This window comes from Pelobates fuscus, chromosome 1 (assembly GCF_036172605.1).
Source record: "Pelobates fuscus isolate aPelFus1 chromosome 1, aPelFus1.pri, whole genome shotgun sequence".
Taxonomy (NCBI): Eukaryota; Metazoa; Chordata; class Amphibia; order Anura; family Pelobatidae; genus Pelobates; species Pelobates fuscus.
The window spans coordinates 322,143,353-322,166,148 of record NC_086317.1 but is presented as its reverse complement, the minus strand read 5'-3'; the positions used below and the strand labels follow the sequence as shown (position 1 = coordinate 322,166,148).

Below are 22,796 nucleotides of genomic sequence, written 5' to 3'. Positions count from 1 at the left end.
TTGAATATAATGCAATAGTACCAATCACTGGTATATACTGTACTCCTCTCACATAAAGCACTTTACACCCATTTCGCGTAAGATATTCAGTGGTTTACATAGCATCCATACCACAAACTGTATAACATCTCTAGATGGTATGGCACCCATATAAGATGCAGCACCCATTTATCACATTGACATGGCACATTTAGAACCCACGCGCAGTGTTGTTCATGCCCATACTGGTTCTGGAGACTTCATAGAACATTCAGCTTTTATATCTCCAGAATTTTTACTAGCATTATGGATCATTAATATGTTATATATTTTGCGAACCACATACTACTGACCCATAATGCTACAGGAATTTTAGTGTCATTGGCTTTGTGAACTCATATTACCAAAATTCATATCTTGCTGTATACTTTGATAACTCTTGTATGCTCTTTAATCAAATATCTTCATATTCATTATCCCCCAACTAGTGCAAATTACTTCCATCCATCTTCCACATACATACATTGACTCATTTCAATATGTAGTCAGTTCTTCTCAGCTCATATATCACAAGGTAGCCAAAAATAACGGATTTGGAGACATTTTCCAACTTGGCTATAGTCGCAACTTTTTTAAAGATTAATTCCTGAGAAGCAGAGTTTAGTGTTTAAAACTGATATCCTTCAGCATTCTTTTGGATCCAATGTAAAACTTGTTCATCACTTTTACTTACTTTACTTTACAACCCATTCTGTTTGTATCCCAGTGCTAATAACCTTCACCTGTCCTCTTTTGACACCCCACCTTTAATCCTGCATACTGAATTTACAAATTCAGCGCTTTGATTCTTCCTGGACCGCTATAACACCACACTATCATACCTTCCTTTAGTTTTTCAGACTTTAAAAAAAAATTAAAAAAAATCTCTATATCTGGAGGCAAGATTGTCAACTAGCAGATTATCTATTTTCCTGGCAACAGTCCACCTTATATAACCTCAAATAATTTGTATCCCCAAGGTCTGCTCTAAACATGACAGATCTTTTAATTATGCATTGCCTAACTATTTATACCACTTTGCACTGTCCAAGCCTTTAGATCCTGTATACCTACATTTCTTTTTCATCACTTATTTTCAGCAATGTTGATTGTGTGCAGCTCTATGGAATAGGCTTGCACTTTATATATATATAAAAAAAGTATATACTTAAAATATATGTATAATTTGTTTTGTTGTGTTGTTGTGTTTGTTGTGTGTTTTTTTCCAGCGTTCTGTTGGAAGTATTTCGAATAGTGGCACTTATTGGACAAATTCTATTTTCTTTGGTTGGTGCTTTTCTGATTTGCATCATTATGAAGACATATCTCATTGGCCCATACTGCCGCAAGCTGCATACTGAAAGCAAGGGGAAGAAAGAAATTCTTGTTATGGGGATATCTGCATTTGTCTTTCTTATGCTAACGGTATCTATAGCATTATTCTTTATTTATATTGCCTTCTAGTAATTGTGACCAAATAAACTGCACCAAATGTTAAAATATCCTTATTTTTTTAATTTTTTTTAAATCGTATAATTTAAATTAGCATGGCCAGGAGGTAGTTCTTCAACTTTTAAAATATCACAAATCCCTTTATTCTTTGTCAACCTACAACACCTTGGCCACCCTTGATTTTAGATGTAAAATTGCTTTTTTTTTTTTTTAGGCAGTACTAATTAAAATGTGATGACTGACCGTTTAATATCTCTGCAAAAAAATCTAGTATACATAAGGAATCTGTAATTGAATCCTTGCTATTATGTATTCATAGTACACACACTGTATGGTTGAAAGAAATATACGTTAACATCCAAAGCCTGCAAAGCCTCTGTGGTTACATTTATATATGTTTTTACTGGAAATCTTGCTTAAAATATTCTACACATGGAGGTCCATAAACATATCTGGGAAAAGGGATGGAGACACATTGACATTTACAGTTTGTTTGGATCATATTACCATAAAAAATAGTGTCACACATATACACACATTTACATTTTTTTTTTTTTTACATTACTTCAACAGTTACTTGTCTATGTAAATTGAGATTTGATGTTGGATTTTTTTTCCATACTAGTGGTGGAATATATACGTTGCAACTCATTGGCTTTGTTTTATTTTTTTTTGTTCCCAGCTGCAGGCACAGTTTAGGATATATTTGCAGGGAATTGAAAAGCTTGCTTAATGTTAATGTGAGCTTTTATGCCAAGGATAAGTAAACTTTTTGCAGCACTGTGCCAAAACAAGGATTAAATCCTTGCTGACACCAGGAATCCCATGTATTAAATATTAATCGAGATACCTGGGGCTCTCCTCTATCATCTGGGGACATTTTTAGTGGCCTTGACTGATGAGCTGCAATTCGCACAAGAAGTCAGCACTGCAAGCAGTTTTTCAAATAGGTATTTAAATACATAGAAAGAGATTGCAGTGTGAGCAAGGTTAAATGGATATCTGGGGCTCCCGATATCAGCTGGTGCTATTTTTAGTATCCCCAGACTGACCAATGATCTCTATGCAGCACTGGAAGTCAGTGCTGCATATCGCCACTATCTGCTGTTTTAACTAGGAAACCAGTCTTCTGATGTCAGAATTAATATTACTGTAAGTGATGAGGTTAGGGTTAGGTTAGCTTAGATGTAAGTGTTAGAGTAAGCATTGGGTAAGGGGTATAGTTGGTATAAGGTTAGTGTTAACTACTAAAAATGTATTTAGATCCTAGACATACTAGGCATTTAAGAAACAGGACTAATATATAAATCTTTGTTGAGTTCTTTTTATTTAATTGCACTGGATGTGCAAATACGTGAAAAACATATATTTTTAACATTTTATATATCCATTTTTTATATGGGATATATCCATTTTATATATGGGAGAATGTTGCGTTAAGTGTACATATAGGATATTAAATAAAAGCACTTTCTTTCCTTCTTTGGAGTTTAAACCCCTAAATTACGGTGGAACAAACACATAGCACAAGTTCTATGTTTTGGTTTGGTTCAGAACTTGGACAAATACCTCCGCCCGTAAGGTGTTAATTGGCACGGAGGTATATATTCAGTACATTCAATCCATTTAAATACACGACCAACATGTGACTCCACAACGTACAGCACACAATGATACACTACAATCTGCATGCACTCCTGCATGAATATGAACCCCAATACACAGATCAAGAAGCAACAATTAGAGGCCGATAACCTTAACTCCTGTGCTATTAAAACTCCTCCTGATCCACCAAGTCAGAATTACCTTGCATAAGATTAACATTCTCAGTTTTACTTGCACAATATGGACTGCATGTATACAACTTTAGAAATACCTGGGTTTTCTTTAAATAACTCCTAGTAATAATAAAATTGTACAATTACAAGTTCTTGCAAAAAAATTATCCTGCGCTCTGGGACCTACATACAGGCTGCCCTGTGGCTGACAAGTCAATCACCGCCATCTGCTTTTATATGCTATACATTTGAAATGTTCTAGAACATGTGAATTCAGGTGAAAGCTATGATGCCTTGTTGACATACGCTGTGTGAATTCCACATCACTTGTTCCAACACTTTGCAATCAAATATATTGTACAAGATAATGACAACATAATCTAAATGGTGAAAAGGTATGGACGTTATGATAAACTTGTTTACATACATGTTGCTTCTGTAACAATTATTATAATAATAATAATAATATTTTCCAGTTATCAGCAATGTCCCTTCACAATTTGATTATGTGAAGGAAATATTCACAAATCTCTTTAAGAAATTCGTGGTCCGTCTTATTATTTGCTAATTGAAAAGAGTACTTTGTTGGATAACCTTTGCAGGGTACTTACAATGCATGTCTTGTTGTGTTTCCTGGCAGCTAACAGAACTTTTGGATGTTTCAATGGAACTAGGCTGTTTCCTGGCTGGAGCCCTCATGTCTTCTCAAGGGCATATGGTGACAGAAGAAATTATGTCATGCATTGAGCCAATACGAGATTTTCTAGCTATTATTTTCTTTGCGTCTATAGGTAATTATTTTTACATATAGAAACTAAGTAAGTACTGTTTTTTGTAAAAAAAATAATAATAATAATAAATAGAAATTAATGAAGCAGATTCTGGTTCTGTCACGCTACAAAAGTCTGAGAATGGGGAACTGAAATTTCATCCTTTTTACTTTGTTTTTCTAAACCACTAAATACCTAACTTGAGACTTGTCAAGTTTCACCCAGATCATCTGATTCAGAAAACTGAGCTCCATAGAAACAACAATATTACAAACAACAACAACATATTATGCCTCCATCAACTCCGAAGTCCCTCTGGTTCACTCTGAGTGACTGCAACTGGAGTTGTTCCTAGCTTTCAATGTAAACACTGTATTTTCTCAGAAAATACAGTGTTTACATGAGAGGCTGCAGGGAGCTATAGTTCTCACCTAAACAACCTCATTAAGCTGAAGTTGTTCAGGTGACTTTAGTGTCCCTTTAAAAAACTATTGTCAGGAATACAAACATATTTTTCCTGGCACTAGTACTGGAATACATTATTAGGTCCCCAGTCCCTCTCTCTGTTAAGATTATAGATAAGCCTACCTTTTTCCACAACCACGCTTGTCTCCCCCACTGCTGGCCCCCTCTCCATGGCTGAGATAATCAATCTTAAAGATCCCAGCTAATCCAATCTAAGCCAATTCAATGCTTTCCCATAGGAAAGCATAGGGATGCTATTGCACATGCGTGGGAAAACTGAATCAATGCATCTCTATGGGGAGTGTTCAGCACCTCCTTGCAGAGCATGGAAACACTGAATGCCAGTGCTACAACTGTGCACCACTGGACTAGGAAGCACTTCTAGTTGCTGCCTTTTAAACAGTCTTTTCTCGGATTTCTTTGTTTACAGTATATTACGCTGTAGTGATTCTGGTGACTATAGTGTCACTTTAAATATTGGACTAAACATATAGATCAGTGATGGCGAACCTATGGCACGCGTGCCACAGGTGGCACGCTGGGCCCTTTCTGTGGGCACGCGGCCATAAGTTCGCCATCAATGCAGAGTAGGCACCTGCCTGCGCGAAACGGCAGGCGCCTACTCTGCTTCCGGTTCGGGAGGCAGGGGGAGGGATCTGTGAAGCAGCTCCCCTGTCCTCCCGCGCGATGCTGTGTGGAGCGTTGCCGCGCGTTAACATGGCAACGCTCCACACAGCATCGCGCGGGAGGACAGGGGAGCTGCTTCACAGATCCCTCCCCCTGCCTCCCGAACCGGAAGCACTGCTTGCCACCACCGGACCGCCAGGGATGAATGTGTCCCCCCCCCCCCTTCATTAAAGGTAAGAAGGAGGGAGGGGGGATACAGATTTAGTATACACCTTTACCCCTACCCCCCCCACACAGAGTACCCCTACCCCCCCCCCACACAGAGTACCCCTACCCCCACACACAGAGTACCCCTACACAGAGTACCCCTACCCCCCCTACACAGAGTACCCCTACCCCCCCTACACAGAGTACCCCTACCTCCCTACACAGAGCACCCCTACCCCTACCCCCCCACACAGAGTACCCCTACCCCCCCACAGAGTACCCCTACCCCCCCACAGAGTACCCCTACCCACCACACAGAGTACCCCTACCCCCCCACACAGAGTACCCCTACCCCCCCACACAGAGTACCCCTACCCCCCCACACAGAGTACCCCTACCCCCCCACACAGAGTACCCCTACCCCCCCACACAGAGTACCCCTACCCCCCACACAGAGTACCCCTACCCCCCACACAGAGTACCCCTACCCCCCCACACACAGAGTACCCCTACCCCCCCACACACAGAGTACCCCTACCCCCCCACACACAGAGTACCCCTACCCCCCACACACAGAGTACCCCTACCCCCCACACACAGAGTACCCCTACCCCCCCACACACAGAGTACCCCTACCCCCCCACACAGAGTACCCCTACCCCCCCACACAGAGTACCCCTACCCCCCACACACAGAGTACCCCTACCCCCCCACACACAGAGTACCCCTACCCCCCCACACAGAGTACCCCTACCCCCCCACACACAGAGTACCCCTACCCCCCCACACAGAGTACCCCTACCCCCCCACACAGAGTACCCCTACCCCCCCACACACAGAGTACCCCTACCCCCCCACACAGAGTACCCCTACCCCCCCACACACAGAGTACCCCTACCCCCCCACACACAGAGTACCCCTACCCCCCCACACAGAGTACCCCTACCCCCCCACACACAGAGTACCCCTACCCCCCCACACACAGAGTACCCCTACCCCCCCACACAGAGTACCCCTACCCCCCCACACAGAGTACCCCTACCCCCCACACACAGAGTACCCCTACCCCCCCACACACAGAGTACCCCTACCCCCCCACACAGAGTACCCCTACCCCCCCACACACAGAGTACCCCTACCCCCCCCCACACAGAGTACCCCTACCCCCCCACAGAGTACCCCTACCCCCCCCACAGAGTACCCCTACCCCCCCACACACAGAGTTCCCCTACCCCCCCACACACAGAGTTCCCCTACCCCCCCACACACAGAGTTCCCCTACCCCCCCACACACAGAGTTCCCCTACCCCCCCCACACACAGAGTTCCCCTACCCCCCACACACAGAGTTCCCCTACCCCCCCACACACAGATTACCCCTACCCCCCACACAGAGTACCCCTACCCCCCCACACACAGAGTACCCCTACCCCCCCACACACAGAGTACCCCTACCCCCCCACACACAGAGTACCCCTACCCCCCCACACACAGAGTACCCCTACCCCCCCCCACAGAGTACCCCTACCCCCCCACACACAGAGTACCCCTACCCCCCCACACACAGAGTACCCCTACCCCCCCACACACAGAGTACCCCTACCCCCCCACACACAGAGTACCCCTACCCCCCCACACACAGAGTACCCCTACCCCCCCACACACAGAGTACCCCTACCCCCCCACACACAGAGTACCCCTACCCCCCCACACACAGAGTACCCCTACCCCCCCACACACAGAGTACCCCTACCCCCCCACACACAGAGTACCCCTACCCCCCCACACACAGAGTACCCCTACCCCCCCACACACAGAGTACCCCTACCCCCCCACACACAGAGTACCCCTACCCCCCACACACAGAGTACCCCTACCCCCCACACACAGAGTACCCCTACCCCCCCACACACAGAGTACCCCTACCCCCCCACACAGAGTACCCCTACCCCCCCACACAGAGTACCCCTACCCCCCACACACAGAGTACCCCTACCCCCCCACACACAGAGTACCCCTACCCCCCCACACACAGAGTACCCCTACCCCCCCACACACAGAGTACCCCTACCCCCCCACACACAGAGTACCCCTACCCCCTCACACACAGAGTACCCCTACCCCCCCACACACAGAGTACCCCTACCCCCCCACACACAGAGTACGCCTACCCCCCCACACACAGAGTACCCCTACCCCCCCACACACAGAGTACCCCTACCCCCCCACACACAGAGTACCCCTACCCCCCCACACACAGAGTACCCCTACCCCCCCACACACAGAGTACCCCTACCCCCCCACACACAGAGTACCCCTACCCCCCCACACACAGAGTACCCCTACCCCCCCACACACAGAGTACCCCTACCCCCCCCACACAGAGTACCCCTACCCCCCCCACACACAGAGTACCCCTACCCCCCCACACACAGTACCTCTACACCCCCACACACAGTACCCCTACCCCCCCACACACCGTACCCCTCCCCCCCACACAGCACCCCTCCCCAGTATCCCTCCCCTCCCCCCCACACACAGCACCCCTCGCATTCCTCCCCTCCCCCACACCCAGCATCCCTCCCCCACACCCAGCATCCCTCCCCTACACCCAGCATCCCTCCCCTACACCCAGCATCCCTCCCCTACACCCAGCATCCTTCCTCACCCCTACCCCCCACACACTGCAGCCCTATCCCTCCACACAGTACCCCTAACCCCCCACACAGCACCCCTCGCATTCCTCCCCTCCCCAACACCCAGCTTCCCTCCCCACCCCTACCCCCATCACAGCACCCCTAACCCACCCACACAGCACCCCCACCCCCCACAGCACCTCCACCCCCCCACCCCACACAGCACCCCCACCCCCCACACAGCACCCCCACCCCCCACACAGCACCCCCACCCCCCCACACAGCACCCCCACCCCCCCACACAGCACCCCCACCCCCCCACACAGCACCCCACAACACACACAGCACCCCACAACACACACAGCACCCCTCCCCCACACAGCACAGCACCCCCCTCACACACACACATACAGCATCCCTCATACACACACACACCCACAGCAACCCTCACACACACAGCAACCATCACACACACACACACACAGCAACCCTCAGACGCACACCACACACCACACACAAACACATCCACTACACCCCTCAATGTAGTATGTGTGTGTATTCAGCAGTCTGTGTGTGTGCGTGTATTCAGCAGTCTGTGTGTGTGTGTACTCAGCAGTGTGTGTATTCAGCGGACTGAGTGTGTATGTATTCAGCAGTCTGTGTATGTATTCTGCAATCTCTGTGTGTGTACTCAGCAGTCTGTCTGTATTCAGCAGTCTTGTGTGTGTGTGTATTCATCAGACGTATCATTGAACTCTCTGTTGTTGTGTTCTTTTAAAACAAAAGTTGTTAATTAGTTCGAACAACAGTACGAGTTGTTTTTTCTAAACTTAAACCTCAGTATTGAGGTTTAATTGCCGTGTTGGCACTTTAAAGAAAAAAAAGTTGGCATGTATTGCAGTTTGGGCACTCGGGCTTAAAAAGGTTCGCCATCACTGATATAGATTGTACGACACAGAGCAGCACACCTGAAGTGACATTATTACACATACCGGAACATATGTAGGTATTACGCAAGCCGGATATTAATGTAGTAGTACTGTAAGGTACCATTGGATGCATAATTCTGGGCCTGATTGCAACTCTAATATATTTGAGTGGTTCCAATGTAGGGTTTGTTAAGCCTATTTGCAAAAATTTGATTGCACAAAGTATTGTTAATATTAAGTATTATGTGTTTTCACTTCCAGTTGCGCACTGATTTTGTTTTTAGATTATGTAATTGGTGGGAACAATATTAGTGCTGCACAAGTACACATTAAGTTTGCACATTTATATTTAAAGTTCTGGTTTAACTTTGTTTTTGTTTTGTGCTGTTTTGTAAAATATTTTCCCTACAGCAAAGTAATTATTATGACATTGTAAAATAATTGTAGACATTTGGCTTAGGACATTTTCAGTTTGGTTGATAGTGAATAATGTGAACCTCAGAATGATTTTATCAGCTGAATAGAAGAGGAATTAGCCAAATAAAAAGTGACCGGATTTCCTGTTAAACATTTTTTGTAAGCCCCACGATCCGTTAAATACTCCTCACATTGTTATCAAAAAAGTTCATCTTTGCTTTAAGTGGGATTTTGTTTTTTGTTTGTTTCATGTTTAATACGGTTATATATGTTTTGAGACTGTTAGTGCATTTATATTGAAATATCAATACCTGAAAGTCAACTCACCATGTCATAAGCTTAGGTATGGAGAGGTAGCAGTCATAGGAATTTCAGTTCTCTGTAAAATAATTGCTTTGTACCTAATTGATTCACTTGAGCTATAGATATCTATGGAACACTGACAGGAGCTACATTCCGTTTTGATAGTACATGACTAAATATAATACAAATTACATGAGCTACCTGCATAGTCATTTCTATCAGTAAAATGAAAACAAATCTTGATATTTTTCTATAATATTGTACTATATGACTACCACAGGATATCATTCTGTTCTGATCATATTTACCATTTACTCTTCCCTAGAATTAACTTATATTATTTTACTATTAATGGGGCACCCTAAGTGCCATAATCACTACATGATGCTAACGTGGTTGTGGTGCCATGCTGCTCAGTCAAGAAATGTTGTCCTAATTTAGATAAAATTGAGATTGCTAACGTCCACAATAGCAATATGATGACCGAGGGGTTAGGCCGCATGAAAATGGTTTGACAATTAACTAGGTTGAAGCACCGGGGGCATGTTGGGATCATAACCATGACAGCAGGATGTAGTGGATATTATGCCTACAATGCCCCTTCAAATGTGCTGTATAGGGGGAACAGCATCTTGATGGCAAACATTGGAATCCCTGATGTCTGTGAACTTCATTCCCTTTGATGCATTGTAAGATATGTAGTTCCCAGACTCTGGGAGTAAGAAGGTAAGCCATTACTGGCCTATACTTACAGTTATTTGATATAAAACATCCATATGAATGCTTACATTGATGAATACATTCATTCTATCATTTAGAGTTTGTACATTAACCTTTCCTTTATTTCTGACCTATTTATAGGACTTCATGTATTTCCAACTTTTGTGATCTATGAATTAACTATTCTGCTATTTCTGACATTGTCGCTGGTGATAATGAAGGTATGTTTTACAGTTTGAACATGTCATTTTACAAAAAAACTCCTCAAACACTAAGAACCGTGTTTATCATTTTGTAGTTAGCCAATAAAATATCAGCATTATAAACATATCATAATGCATAAGTCACCGTCTTTACAAATGGCCAACGAAGGACACTTGTTTTTAAGAGCTGTGGTTGAATTATTATTTTTAGGTGTGGTCGTAACCTGTTTATGTCCTCTATTGTAAGCTTTTGCAAGCTGTTTATGTTATTAAGAGGATACTCTGCACAAAAACAACTTTAGCTTAATGAAGCCATTTTGGTGTGAAGATCATGCCCGTGCAGTCCCACTGTTCAACTGTCTGTGGTTTTGGCAGTCAAATCAATTTGGTTAGGCAGCCCTATACATGTCTTCTCTGTCTCAGACTCACACAGCCTCTGTGGAACAAAAAAAAGATTTTATTTTTGCAGCACAGTGTGTTTATTTAGAATGTCTTTCCTTCTGCTCTGATAATTGAACCATAATCACATACAGGAAGCTACTGCAGACTCTTTGCTGGTAATTAAAGGACCACTAAAGGCACCCAGACCACTTCATCTTAATGAAGTGGTCTGGGTGCAAGGACCATCTAGGGTTAACCCTGCCTTCTGTAAACATAGCAGTTTCAGAGAAATTGCTATGTTTACATATGGGTTAATCCAGCCTCTAGAGGCGCTTCCGCGCTTCTCACTGTGATTTTCACAGTGAGAAGACGCCAACGTCCATAGGAAAGCATTGAGAATGCTTTCCTATGGACTGACTGAATGCGTGAGTTTGTTTTCCTGGCACTATAGTGGTCCTTTAACAAAGCAGGAGATGAGACATTCTAAATAAAATACACTCTACAATAAGTGAAGCTAAAAAATGTACTTATTTTCAGTAAGTCTGTCGGGAGGATGTGTGAATTACAGCTGGGGAGGTGGGGCTAGGGCTGCATAAGCAAAGTCATTTTACTCCTAAAAGGCAGAGACTTGAGCAGTGACTTGATCTGTAAACCAAAACTGCTTTATTCTGCAAAAGTTGTTTTGACCTCCAAGTGTTCCTTTAAGTAAAGATTAAAATGTCATAGCCACTGTAGCTTATTGTTATGGTGCTAGAAGGCTATGGATGCAGTCACTGGCTTTGTCAAACTGTTTTCAAGAGACTTGACAAATTTTCCCAGCACCTAGAGCCCTCTCATTACAAACATTGTGATGCACATGTTTAATTTATCATTATCTGGCCAAGATATTTGTATGGCATGTGCATGATGTGCGTGTTAAGATGTGCAGTGTTAGGCTTTGAGGACGGGACAACATACCAGAAGGACTGCAGGGAAACAGCATTTTTTTATGATGCCAACTTTGAGTGCCAAGAAAACACTGTCAAGCTGCTTGAAAATAGTCTCATGAAAACGGAAAATGTTTTGCACCATAACCACTACAATAATCTGTAGTGGCTATAGTTCTTGGAATGTCTCTTTGAGTTATTAACTTAAAGGGACTCTCCAGTGCCAGGAAAACATATCCGTTTTCCTGGCCCTGCAGGTTCCTGCACTGCCCGCCTTCCTCCCACCCCCCATCCTATGTTGCTGAATGGGTTAAAACCCCTTCAGTGACTTAGCTGAATCCAGCGCCGATGTCCCTCGGCGATGGGTTCAAGCTCCGCCCATGCTCCCCGCCAGCTGACATTGACATGGCCGCGCACGCGCATATTAAACCTCCCCATAGGAAAGCATTATTCACTGCTATACTATGGGGATTCCGGCGATGCTGGAGGTTCTCATGCATAGCGTGAGGACGTCCAGCGTCGTTTAAAACACTTTTTGTGTTCTAAGAAGCCAGAAGTCTCTCTAGTGGCTGCCTGATAGACAGACACTAGAGGAGGATTAACCCTGCAAGGTAATTATTGCAGTTTTTAAAAACTGCAATAATTACACTTGGAGGGTTAAGGGTGATGGGAGTTGGCACCCAGACCCCTCCAATGGTGAGTTTTCCTTTAATTGCAGTCCAAGTGCAAATTTGCATTAATTTTATTACTGTGGAACTCTGCAAAACATTCTCTCCAAGGGATTTTACAAAATAGCAAGGGCACTGGGTATGATTAACTTTAAGGGATACCATAGGCACTAAAACATCATGCCCCTGCAGTCTCACTGCTCAATTCTGTCATTTAGAAGTTAAATCACTTTTGTTTCTGTTTATGAGGCCCTAGGCACACCTCCCCTGGCTGTGACCAACACAGTCTTCATTCAAAAATGGTGTAATTTCAATCAAATCTCAACTTTATTTTAGAAATGTTTATCTCGCTCTATAAATTCAACTTTAATCACATACATGAGGCTCCTGTAGGGTATAGGAGGCTATTAAAAGAGCAGGAGATAACGAATTCTAAATTAAACATCATGTTCAACAGATGTTTAAATATTATATATCTCTTTAAAGGAAGAGTTTAGGAAGGTTATGTGAGTCATGCTGGGAGGTGTGACTAGGGCTGCATAAACAAAGCAATTTAACTCTTAAATGGAAGAGAATTGAGCAGTGAGTCTGCAGGGGTAATCTATACACCAAAACCTCTTTATAAAGCTAAAGTTGTTTTGGTAGCTCTAGTGTCCTTTTTAAGGCAGTTTTAAAGGCGCTCTAAGTACCATGATTACTACAACCCACTGTAGTGTTTACGGTGCTGTCCTTCTGTTCTGTGTCAACCTACTTGAATGATTTGACACACGCTAATAGTCTCCTATATGCCCCCAGCTTGACCACTCTGTTTATAACACTAGTACACCTCTGCATTAGCAATATCAGTTTTGTCCAGGTTTGGATGACATTCATTGGCTGAGAGTGTAAGCTGTCATGCTAAGTCAATGAACTCTGTCCAAACTTTGATAAAACTGATATTGCTCATGCAGACATGTAACTTAGCATTAGCAATATGGACAGCATGAGGTTTTTCCACAGGGTCCTGTGGTAACCTCTGTTTGTGTCAAACTATTTAAACATGATTTACATAGAACTAGAGCCTGCATTATGGAGGTATCATAACCACTACAGCGGGCTATTTAAAAAATAAAAATAAAATAAAAAAAATGTAAACTGATTGCAGTTTGTAGGACCCTTTATTAAAAACATGTATTTTGACTTGAATTCATTGTATACAGAATTATAATTGTCTTAATGTGCAAATTTTGTTTCTTCAGTTTGTTTTAGCTGTGCTTGTACTGTCACTGATTCTGCCCAAAAGCAGCCAGTACATCAAATGGATTGTTTCTGCAGGCCTGGCACAAGTCAGCGAGTTCTCCTTTGTTCTGGGCAGCCGCGCTCGTAGGTCGGGGATCATATCAAGAGAAGTATGCTTTAACTTTTAGACATTCTTTTTTAAAAAATGAAAAATAAAAAATTGAAAGCCTGTAATATCAGTATATTTTAAGAAAAAAAGTATATGCATTTATAAATTACATTGTGCTAAAACAAAAATAAGTAGAAAAATATAGTGTATTTTATACCACGAGAGAACATTTTTAGAGAATTATAACAGTATGTCTACATTAATAGAAGAGAATAATGTTCCCAAAACATTATAAATGTTGCTTTGTGGATATCACCAGATCTCCAAGAAGGCATTATTTTCCCACTCACACTTCAGAGTTATGAATCATTTAAGTTTTTCATGCTTATTTTTATTTAGGTTTTCTTCCACAGCAACTAGAATGCAAGTGATTGTTCCAGTGCTATTCCTGCAGCAATTAAATAAAATACACATATATAAAATAATGCCTAAAATTATACTGGTCATACTGTATTTTGAAACCAAAAAAATAGACCATTTGAGTACTCCAGTATCAAATGTCAGCGGATCATGTGGCTATAATTAGCGTCTCGAGGGAGAGAAAATATAGCAGAATTACCAAACAATCTTGATATAGACTTCCATTTAAATCTTATTGACAATTCATTTTCATTCTCTGTGGCAATATAGTCATGGTTATATCAGTGATTAAAGGACCACTCTAGTGCCAGGAAAACATACTCGTTTTCCTGGCACTAGAGTGCCCTGAGGGTGCCCCCACCCTCAGGGACCCCCTCCCACCCGGCCCTGGAAAGGGGAAAATGGTTAAAACGTACCTTTTTCCAGCGCTGGATGGGGAGCTCTCCTCCTCCTCTCCGCCTCCGTTCCGCCCCGTCGGCTGAATGCGCACGCGCGGCAAGAGCTGCGCGCGCATTCAGCCGGTCGCATAGGAAAGCATTTACAATGCTTTCCTATGGACACTTGCGTGCTCTCACTGTGATTTTCACAGTGAGAATCACGCAAGCGCCTCTAGCGGCTGTCAATGAGACAGCCACTAGAGGATTAGGGGGAAGGCTTAACCCATTAATAAACATAGCAGTTTCTCTGAAACTGCTATGTTTATAAAAAAAAATGGGTTAACCCTAGCTGGACCTGGCACCCAGACCACTTCATTAAGCTGAAGTGGTCTGGGTGCCTAGAGTGGTCCTTTAATAGGTTAATCTGACTATATTTATTAGCAGATTTCTTCCAAGCAATATTTGAAACTAATAGACTTGTATATGCTGAGTTCTTGAAGGTTTGAATTGAACATGTCCAAAAATCAGTATAGAAACTTTGGAATATTTTGCAGCTTTTTAGAAGGGAAACTATTTCCTTCTATTGACTTGCACAACATGGTGGCTTTAAGTACCGGTACCTTCGTTTGTCCCAGGGAGGGTGTGAGATTACCTTTTAAGGGAAGTGTATTCTATCATTCTAATAATGGGATTTCCACTGCTGAATATAGTATAAAAACAAGCCAGACCACTGGTACCTTAACTAGTGAATTTTCCAGTCACACCATATGTATAGCAATTTGCAAGATATTAGATACAGGTAGCTCTGTATATCTATAGACTGATTTCACCATTCGAATATTCCCCTAGAGTGGTGGTTCACAACATTTGTGGACCAAACTCTTAATTTCTTTACCTTTATCATTAGCTTAAAAAAAAGCTACTTTACTTGATGACTTACTAGAGATATATTCATATTTCTAGCCAAACATAGTTGTTAGTTTTAAAGGAACACTATATTGTTAGAAATACAAGGCTGTATTCCTAACATTAAAGTGCTTCTCTGCCCCCCACTCCCTGGTGGCACTGAAAGGGTTAAACAACCCTTTCTTTTGCTCGCCTTATTCCAGCGGCGAAGTCGCTCTGGCTCAGTCTCGGCCCTTTACGACATCAGCGCCAAGAGGGAACCTTATGCCCATGCGCAACGAGTGCCACTCACTTTACGCCTTCCCCAAAGGAAAGCAGCAAACGTATGCTTTCCTGTGGGGATTTCGAGGATGCTGGACGTCCTCATGCAAATCGTGAGGACACTGGTAAGAACTGGTGTTCTGGTGGCTATAGTGTCCCTTGAAATTAATAAATACGTAAAAATTGGGAGATTTGTATTTGATTCAATGTTATTGGTAGATAGCAGCGATTGCGGAGTTTCACTTAGGGCCTTGAAGAGGCATTTTACTTTGCCTCCAAAATAATGATGGAATTTGCTTGATCTTAAGAGACAAAACCGTGTTCTTGCCATTTTATGCCATGAATCTCCAGTTCTTACCAACTGCTAGTGTCTGTGATTTCAACAGTGTTTGCCATTGAGTAAATATCAATCAAACTGAGGTTGCACCTACTGTGCTGAATATTGCATTGTCAGAAATTAATATATCATTAGGAGCATCATATGTATTACTTTTCAATGCCTAAACTCTAAACGAAAAGTAATTACTTGATCTCATTAAATTGTTCCCTATTGTTATTTGCACTCGTTCATATTAATTCTAGGGTGCTGGGCTGTTATGTAAGGAAAGACCATACAGTATTAAAACACTTTATCACTATGTTAGCAGATTTCTGATTTTTTTTTTTTTAGATATTTATCCTATTAATTCTACTACTGTAGGTATTTAGCTGCCTGCCTTTAATACGTACTACTTAATAGCTAGGGGAATATAAGTTGCTTTTGTTCCGGTTCTTTTGTTCCCAGGTTAAACATTTAATTTTATACAGTAGTTTCACTTTTAGGTTAAGCCAATAAATAAATATAATTGTCACATTTCACTTATCAGTTTTCTGGAAGGGTTTTATAGAATAGAATACCTTACAATGTTTGCCTAGCTACCTACGTAAGATTGCATGTTTTGTGTGGCATGGTAGTTAGGCCTGTCTAATTTGTATAACAAATCAAACTTTGACTGACAAGCGGAATGCAGGTTTAATTGGTTGTTATGTTCTGTGTTCTTTATGGAATTTTCTGTGTGTACATTTGCTTTGTTTGTAGTTTTTTTTTTCATGTATGTATATTTTTTTCTTCTTTCTAATTCTGTTTCTGAGCAAATGGGGGTGGAGACAAAACTCTACTTTCAGCACTAGAAGATTATGAAAACACGTAGATTTAGAACTATCAGAATTCCAGATGGCAGCTTCTAAAAAAAACAATAATCTGTGGATACACGGTTAAACATATAGACAACTATTGACTGAATGTTAACAAAAAACGATTTTCATACACTAACTAACCCTGAGATTACATTAGTTTGCATTTTACTTTCACTTTTATTTTGCACTGTATTTTTTTTAGTCTTTAGTATGGGATATGTAAGGTAAAACTTCCACATTTAATTATTTTTAATTTCTCTCTACCACTTACAGATCTTCTTCACATATCTATATCAAATCAAAATAAATTTCCTTCTTTTATTATTAGTATATTATCTTTTTATAAAAATAATTATCAATTTTTTATTTATCTTTTTCTCATATATATATATATATATATATATATATATATATATATTATTTATTTTTATTATTTTTGCTTTGTTTTTTATACCACCATACCTAATGAGAACATTTACTAATTATTCTCTTAGTTTTCTGATCCTCCTTCTGTTGCTGGTCTCAGGGGAAAATATGTTGTGCTGTAGAGAAATGACATAGGCGTTTTCTGAACATATGATAGCTTAGGGGACAAGATGTTCTTTGAACATATGATCCCTTAAGGGAAACGATTTTATACTGCATAGTATTTTCTCCATAATCTAGCAATATACACAGGCAGTGCAGACTAAATTGAAATGAGTTTTTTTTTTTAAAGGGCAACTGTCATTTCCGCGTATTTGTAATATGTTTACTCATCCATATACAGGGAGTGCAGAATTATTAGGCAAATGAGTATTTTGACCACATCATCCTCTTTATGCATGTTGTCTTACTCCAAGCTGTATAGGCTCGAAAGCCTACTACCAATTAAGCATATTAGGTGATGTGCATCTCTGTAATAAGAAGGGGTGTGGTCTAATGACATCAACACCCTATATCAGGTGTGCATAATTATTAGGCAACTTCATTTCCTTTGGCAAAATGGGTCAAAAGAAGGACTTGACAGGCTCAAAAAATAGTGAGATATCTTGCAGAGGGATGCAGCACTCTTAAAATTGCAAAGCTTCTGATGCGTGATCATCGAACAATCAAGCGTTTCATTCAAAATAGTCAACAGGGTCGCAAGAAGCGTGTGGAAAAACCAAGGCGCAAAATAACTGCCCTTGAACTGAGAAAAGTCAAGCGTGCAGCTGCCAAGATGCCACTTGCCACCAGTTTGGCCATATTTCAAAGCTGCAACATCACTGGAGTGCCCAAAAGCACAAGTGTGCAATACTCAGAGACATGGCCAAGGTAAGAAAGGCTGAAAGACGACCACCACTGAACAAGACACACAAGCTGAAACGTCAAGACTGGGCCAAGAAATATCTCAAGACTGATTTTTCTAAGGTTTTATGGACTGATGAAATGAGAGTGAGTCTTGATGGGCCAGATGGATGGGCCCGTGGCTGGACTGGTAAAGGGCAGAGAGCTCCAGTCCGACTCAGACGCCAGCAAGGTGGAGGTGGAGTACTGGTTTGGGCTGGTATCATCAAAGATGAGCTTGTGGGGCCTTTTCGGGTTGAGGATGGAGTCAAGCTCAACTCCCAGTCCTACTGCGAGTTTCTGGAAGACACCTTCTTCAAGCAGTGGTACAGGAAGAAGTCTGCATCCTTCAAGAAAAACATGATTTTCATGCAGGACAATGCTCCATCACACGCGTCCAAGTACTCCACAGCGTGGCTGGCAAGAAAGGGTATAAAAGAAGAAAATCTAATGACATGGCCTCCTTGTTCACCTGATCTGAACCCCATTGAGAACCTGTGGTCCATCATCAAATGTGAGATTTACAAGGATGGAAAACAGTGTCTGGGAGGCTGTGGTTGCTTCTGCACGCAATGTTGATGGTGAACAGATCAAAACACTGACAGAATCCATGGATGGCAGGCTTTTGAGTGTCCTTGCAAAGAAAGGTGGCTATATTGGTCACTGATTTGTTTTTGTTTTGTTTTTGAATGTCAGAAATGTATATTTGTGAATGTTGAGATGTTATATTGGTTTCACTGGTAAAAATAAATAATTGAAATGGGTATATATTTGTTTTTTGTTAAGTTGCCTAATAATTATGCACAGTAATAGTCACCTGCACACACAGATATCCCCCTAAAATAGCTAAAACTAAAAACAAACTAAAAACTACTTCCAAAAATATTCAGCTTTGATATTAATGAGTTTTTTTGGGTTCATTGAGAACATGGTTGTTGTTCAATAATAAAATTAATCCTCAAAAATACAACTTGCCTAATAATTCTGCACTCCCTGTATTGAACAAATGTTTTTTTTGTGGGGTGTGAAAAATACAATTTAAATGTAGAACTCCTGTACTGGGTGCATCGATTTCAGTTTCATGTGTGTCATTGTTATAAGTTATGTAGGAACAAGAGGTTTCCCGCACTCTCTTCTCAAACCAGGTGCTTGGCTGGATCCAAGGCTGTCTGATTTACAAACCTTGAGTACCTGGACCATTCTATTCTTTCTACTATTGTTATAAGTTATGTCCTTTGCACCTGGTAATCAGCATTGAGAGACCATACAAAGAAGAAAATAAATTGAATAATGTGAGAGATTCATTAAAGGGACACTATAGTCACCTGAACAACTTTAGCTTAATGAAGCAGTTTTGGTGTATAGAACATGCCCCTGCAGCCTCACTGCTCAATCCTCTGCCATTTAGGAGTTAAATCCCTTTGTTTATGAACCCTAGTCACACCTCCCTGCATGTGACTTGCACAGTCTTCCATAAACACTTCCTGTAAAGAGAGCCCTATTTAGGCTTTCTTTATTGCAAGTTCTGTTTAATTTAGATTTTCTTATCCCCTGCTATGTTAATAGCTTGCTAGACCCTGCAAGAGCCTCCTGTATGTGATTAACGTTCAATTTAGAGATTGAGATACAATTATTAAAGGTAAATTACATCTGTTTGAAAGTGAAACCAGTTTTTTTTTCTCATGCAGGCTCTGTCAATCATAGCCAGGGGAGGTGTGGCAAGGGCTGCATAAACAGAAACAAAGTGATTTAACTCCTAAATGACAATGAAATTGCAGGGTAATGATCTATACACTAAAACTGCTTTATTTATCTAAAGTAATTTAGGTGACTATAGTGTTTCTTTAAGGCAAAACAGATGTTAAACTGGGGCAAAGAGCTAACTAAGACGTTATCACTGTGGAAACCAATAGAATGATTCTCAAGATTTAGTACATTGCACCCAAAATAGCACCTGTTTTGCCTTCATAAATCTCACATATAGTTTATATTTCATCTATTCATTTGCAGTGTGTGTTCTGGCTTTTGCGTTGTCAGAACAGTACTGCGTTGTAATTTGCTAAATCTTTAATATAAAAGAAACCAAAGCATGTCATGACAAAAAGTATTACATGAGTTATAAGTAAATTTCAATAGTTTACAGAAGTAGTGACAGTCTACCTTTGAATCCATTGAAAGAGAGCTTTACAAGATGCTAAGCTGTTTAGATGGAAAGTAGTCCCGATCTAGCTGAAATGCTTTGAAATTCATTTATATTATGCTTTCTTGTTCCAGGTCTACCTGCTTATCCTGAGCGTGACAACATTAAGCCTCCTGCTTGCGCCTGTATTATGGAGAGTAGCTATCACCAAATGTGTTCCAAGACCAGAGAAACGTGTGAGCACTTGAGCACAGACTGTATTAGTGGTGGCATCGAGGTGAAAATAATAACACACTGTTCTTTTAGAGATTGGTGCCTCTCTTCTATGATTCTCTAGGCTTGCTGTCATGAGAACCATGCAACCCAATAGGATTGGGTTAACAGCACAATTCAGAGCAAGCCAGAGTGGGTGATGCTTTTAATAGTGACGTGTTTTAGGATTTCCACTCCATGGTCGATCACACTACATTTATTTTTATTAATTACATAGAATATATGACATCCTGGAGAAAGCCTTGAATAATTCTCCTTAATGTGCCTTTGTATTGAAATTCCTTGTAAAATAATAGTGTGCAAGTGCAATCTGTATTTTTCCTACATGTCGTGTGCTGTTGGCACAATCCGTTTGTGACTGTGCACAGCACATTTACTGTGGACTCCCGCTGCTGAATATCCTGCTCGGAAATATCAGTTTATCTAATGAGATCATATGAAAGCTTCAGGTCTCACTACCAGGCACATAATATATGTCTTTAGAGCTAAGATTAAACTAAAATCTCTGCAATAATGAATGCCATGCGCATTGTCGTATTTTGCCAACTCGTTGAATTATTGTGTATGAGGGAATATTGTATACTCTTTATTTCTCCACTTTCTGAAACTAGATTCTATCCCTTCTTGTTTGGTGTGTCTTATCGAGGAGGCAGGCTATGGTTCTCCTGCTTCTTCCTTACAGGTGTAATTCCCTGTGATGAAGGTATTTCTTTGATATAATACGTAACTGCACACAGCATTAGCAATGTCCTTAAATATATAATAGAAGGAATTGTATTTGGTTGCTGGGAACATAATCATATTGTTGCACAAAGCTGTACGAGTGTTACTGTTATTTTTATATTGTATTGACTGTTAACTAATTGCATTGTGTTCAATAGAGACCAAAGGGAATAACAAAGATCTAAATGCCCATGTGTTTAGGAATGCTGCTAATAACTTACCCTTCGAAGTACAAAGAGCTCTGATATTTGAGGGTATAAAAGGGGCCAGTGAGACGGCTGTTTATTTCTCTAAAACAATTGCACATTTTTTTAGCCCAATATGCTACCAACCTCAGTATAGCCCTAAACATTCTATGTGCACAGAGGCATTTTATATTGATAGTTGCTTGGATCAAGCATTAGGTTGCTATGTTTATTGTCACACCTGAAGGATGATTGGTAAATTAATGGAAGAAACAAATAAAGAAAAATATTTGAATCTGTTTTGGGTTTATGAATATATTTTGTAATTAGATTTTATTAGTTTATTCCAATTATATGCTGGAAATGACTTTATGGTGTATTGTTTACACTGTTCCACACAAATGTATTAATAGAATCATTAATTGTCACATCAGAAACACTACTAGTGGCTGTCATATAGACAGACAGCAACTAAATGTCTTAACCCAGACCAGTTTATTGAGATGCCTAGATCCTCTATAGTAGTTATAATATGTTGTACCTCTTCTGTCCACGTCTTCTGTGGTTGTTTGTGACTCAATGCTGTCATCACGGCCCCTTACAGCAGTACTAATATGAAGCTGCTGTAAGGGGCACTGGGATTCTTTTAACGCATGTTCACAAACAATTTTGTCAGAATAACAAAATAGTTCTCAAGTCTGCAAGATAAGTTCCCTTAAATAGCTTTAATATCAGGATCTAAAAAAGTCATTATCCACACAGCAACCTTGTGCACAGTTACCATAACTTTCATGGATATTTTATGTTAATCAAGCACAATACACGCACAATGTTTCCCATAACAATAATGTTAGAGCACAAACTACTCCTCAACCCATTCTGCTAGCATTGGTTTGCTGAATGAATCAGGAAAATCATGTAAACGTATGAATAAAAAGAAAAAGAGAAAAAAAAACACACAAGAAATACAAATGCACCTAACCAACTAAATGGTAAAAATATGCAGAAGTACTTAACTGAGTGTGAGATGAGTACAGCTTCCCAAGAGGTTTCCCCCAAACGGACCTCAAATACAGATATGCGAATAAACAAAAATGGGATACAGCTGAATGACTAAAAAACAAAAGAATACATAGCACATAGTGAAGTACAATAATAGCAATTGGATTTAGCCCACAATGATTGCACTCACGAAATTAAC

The 22,796-nt window shown here is 41.2% G+C and overlaps 1 protein-coding gene across 1 annotated transcript in view; it reads left to right on the top strand.

Annotated features, from left to right (window-relative positions):
- Nucleotides 1-21,894, top strand: part of TMCO3 (transmembrane and coiled-coil domains 3) — a 50,736-nt gene extending 28,842 nt beyond the window's left edge. Inside the window, exons 9-13 of the mRNA XM_063459575.1 lie at nucleotides 1,248-1,443; nucleotides 3,889-4,039; nucleotides 10,463-10,542; nucleotides 13,738-13,887; nucleotides 20,549-21,894. Of these exons, the coding sequence (XP_063315645.1) occupies nucleotides 1,248-1,443; nucleotides 3,889-4,039; nucleotides 10,463-10,542; nucleotides 13,738-13,887; nucleotides 20,549-20,662 (691 nt within the window). The 3' untranslated portion in view covers nucleotides 20,663-21,894. The remainder of the gene's footprint in view (nucleotides 1-1,247; nucleotides 1,444-3,888; nucleotides 4,040-10,462; nucleotides 10,543-13,737; nucleotides 13,888-20,548) is intronic.
- The last annotated feature ends 902 nt before the right edge of the window (nucleotides 21,895-22,796 follow it).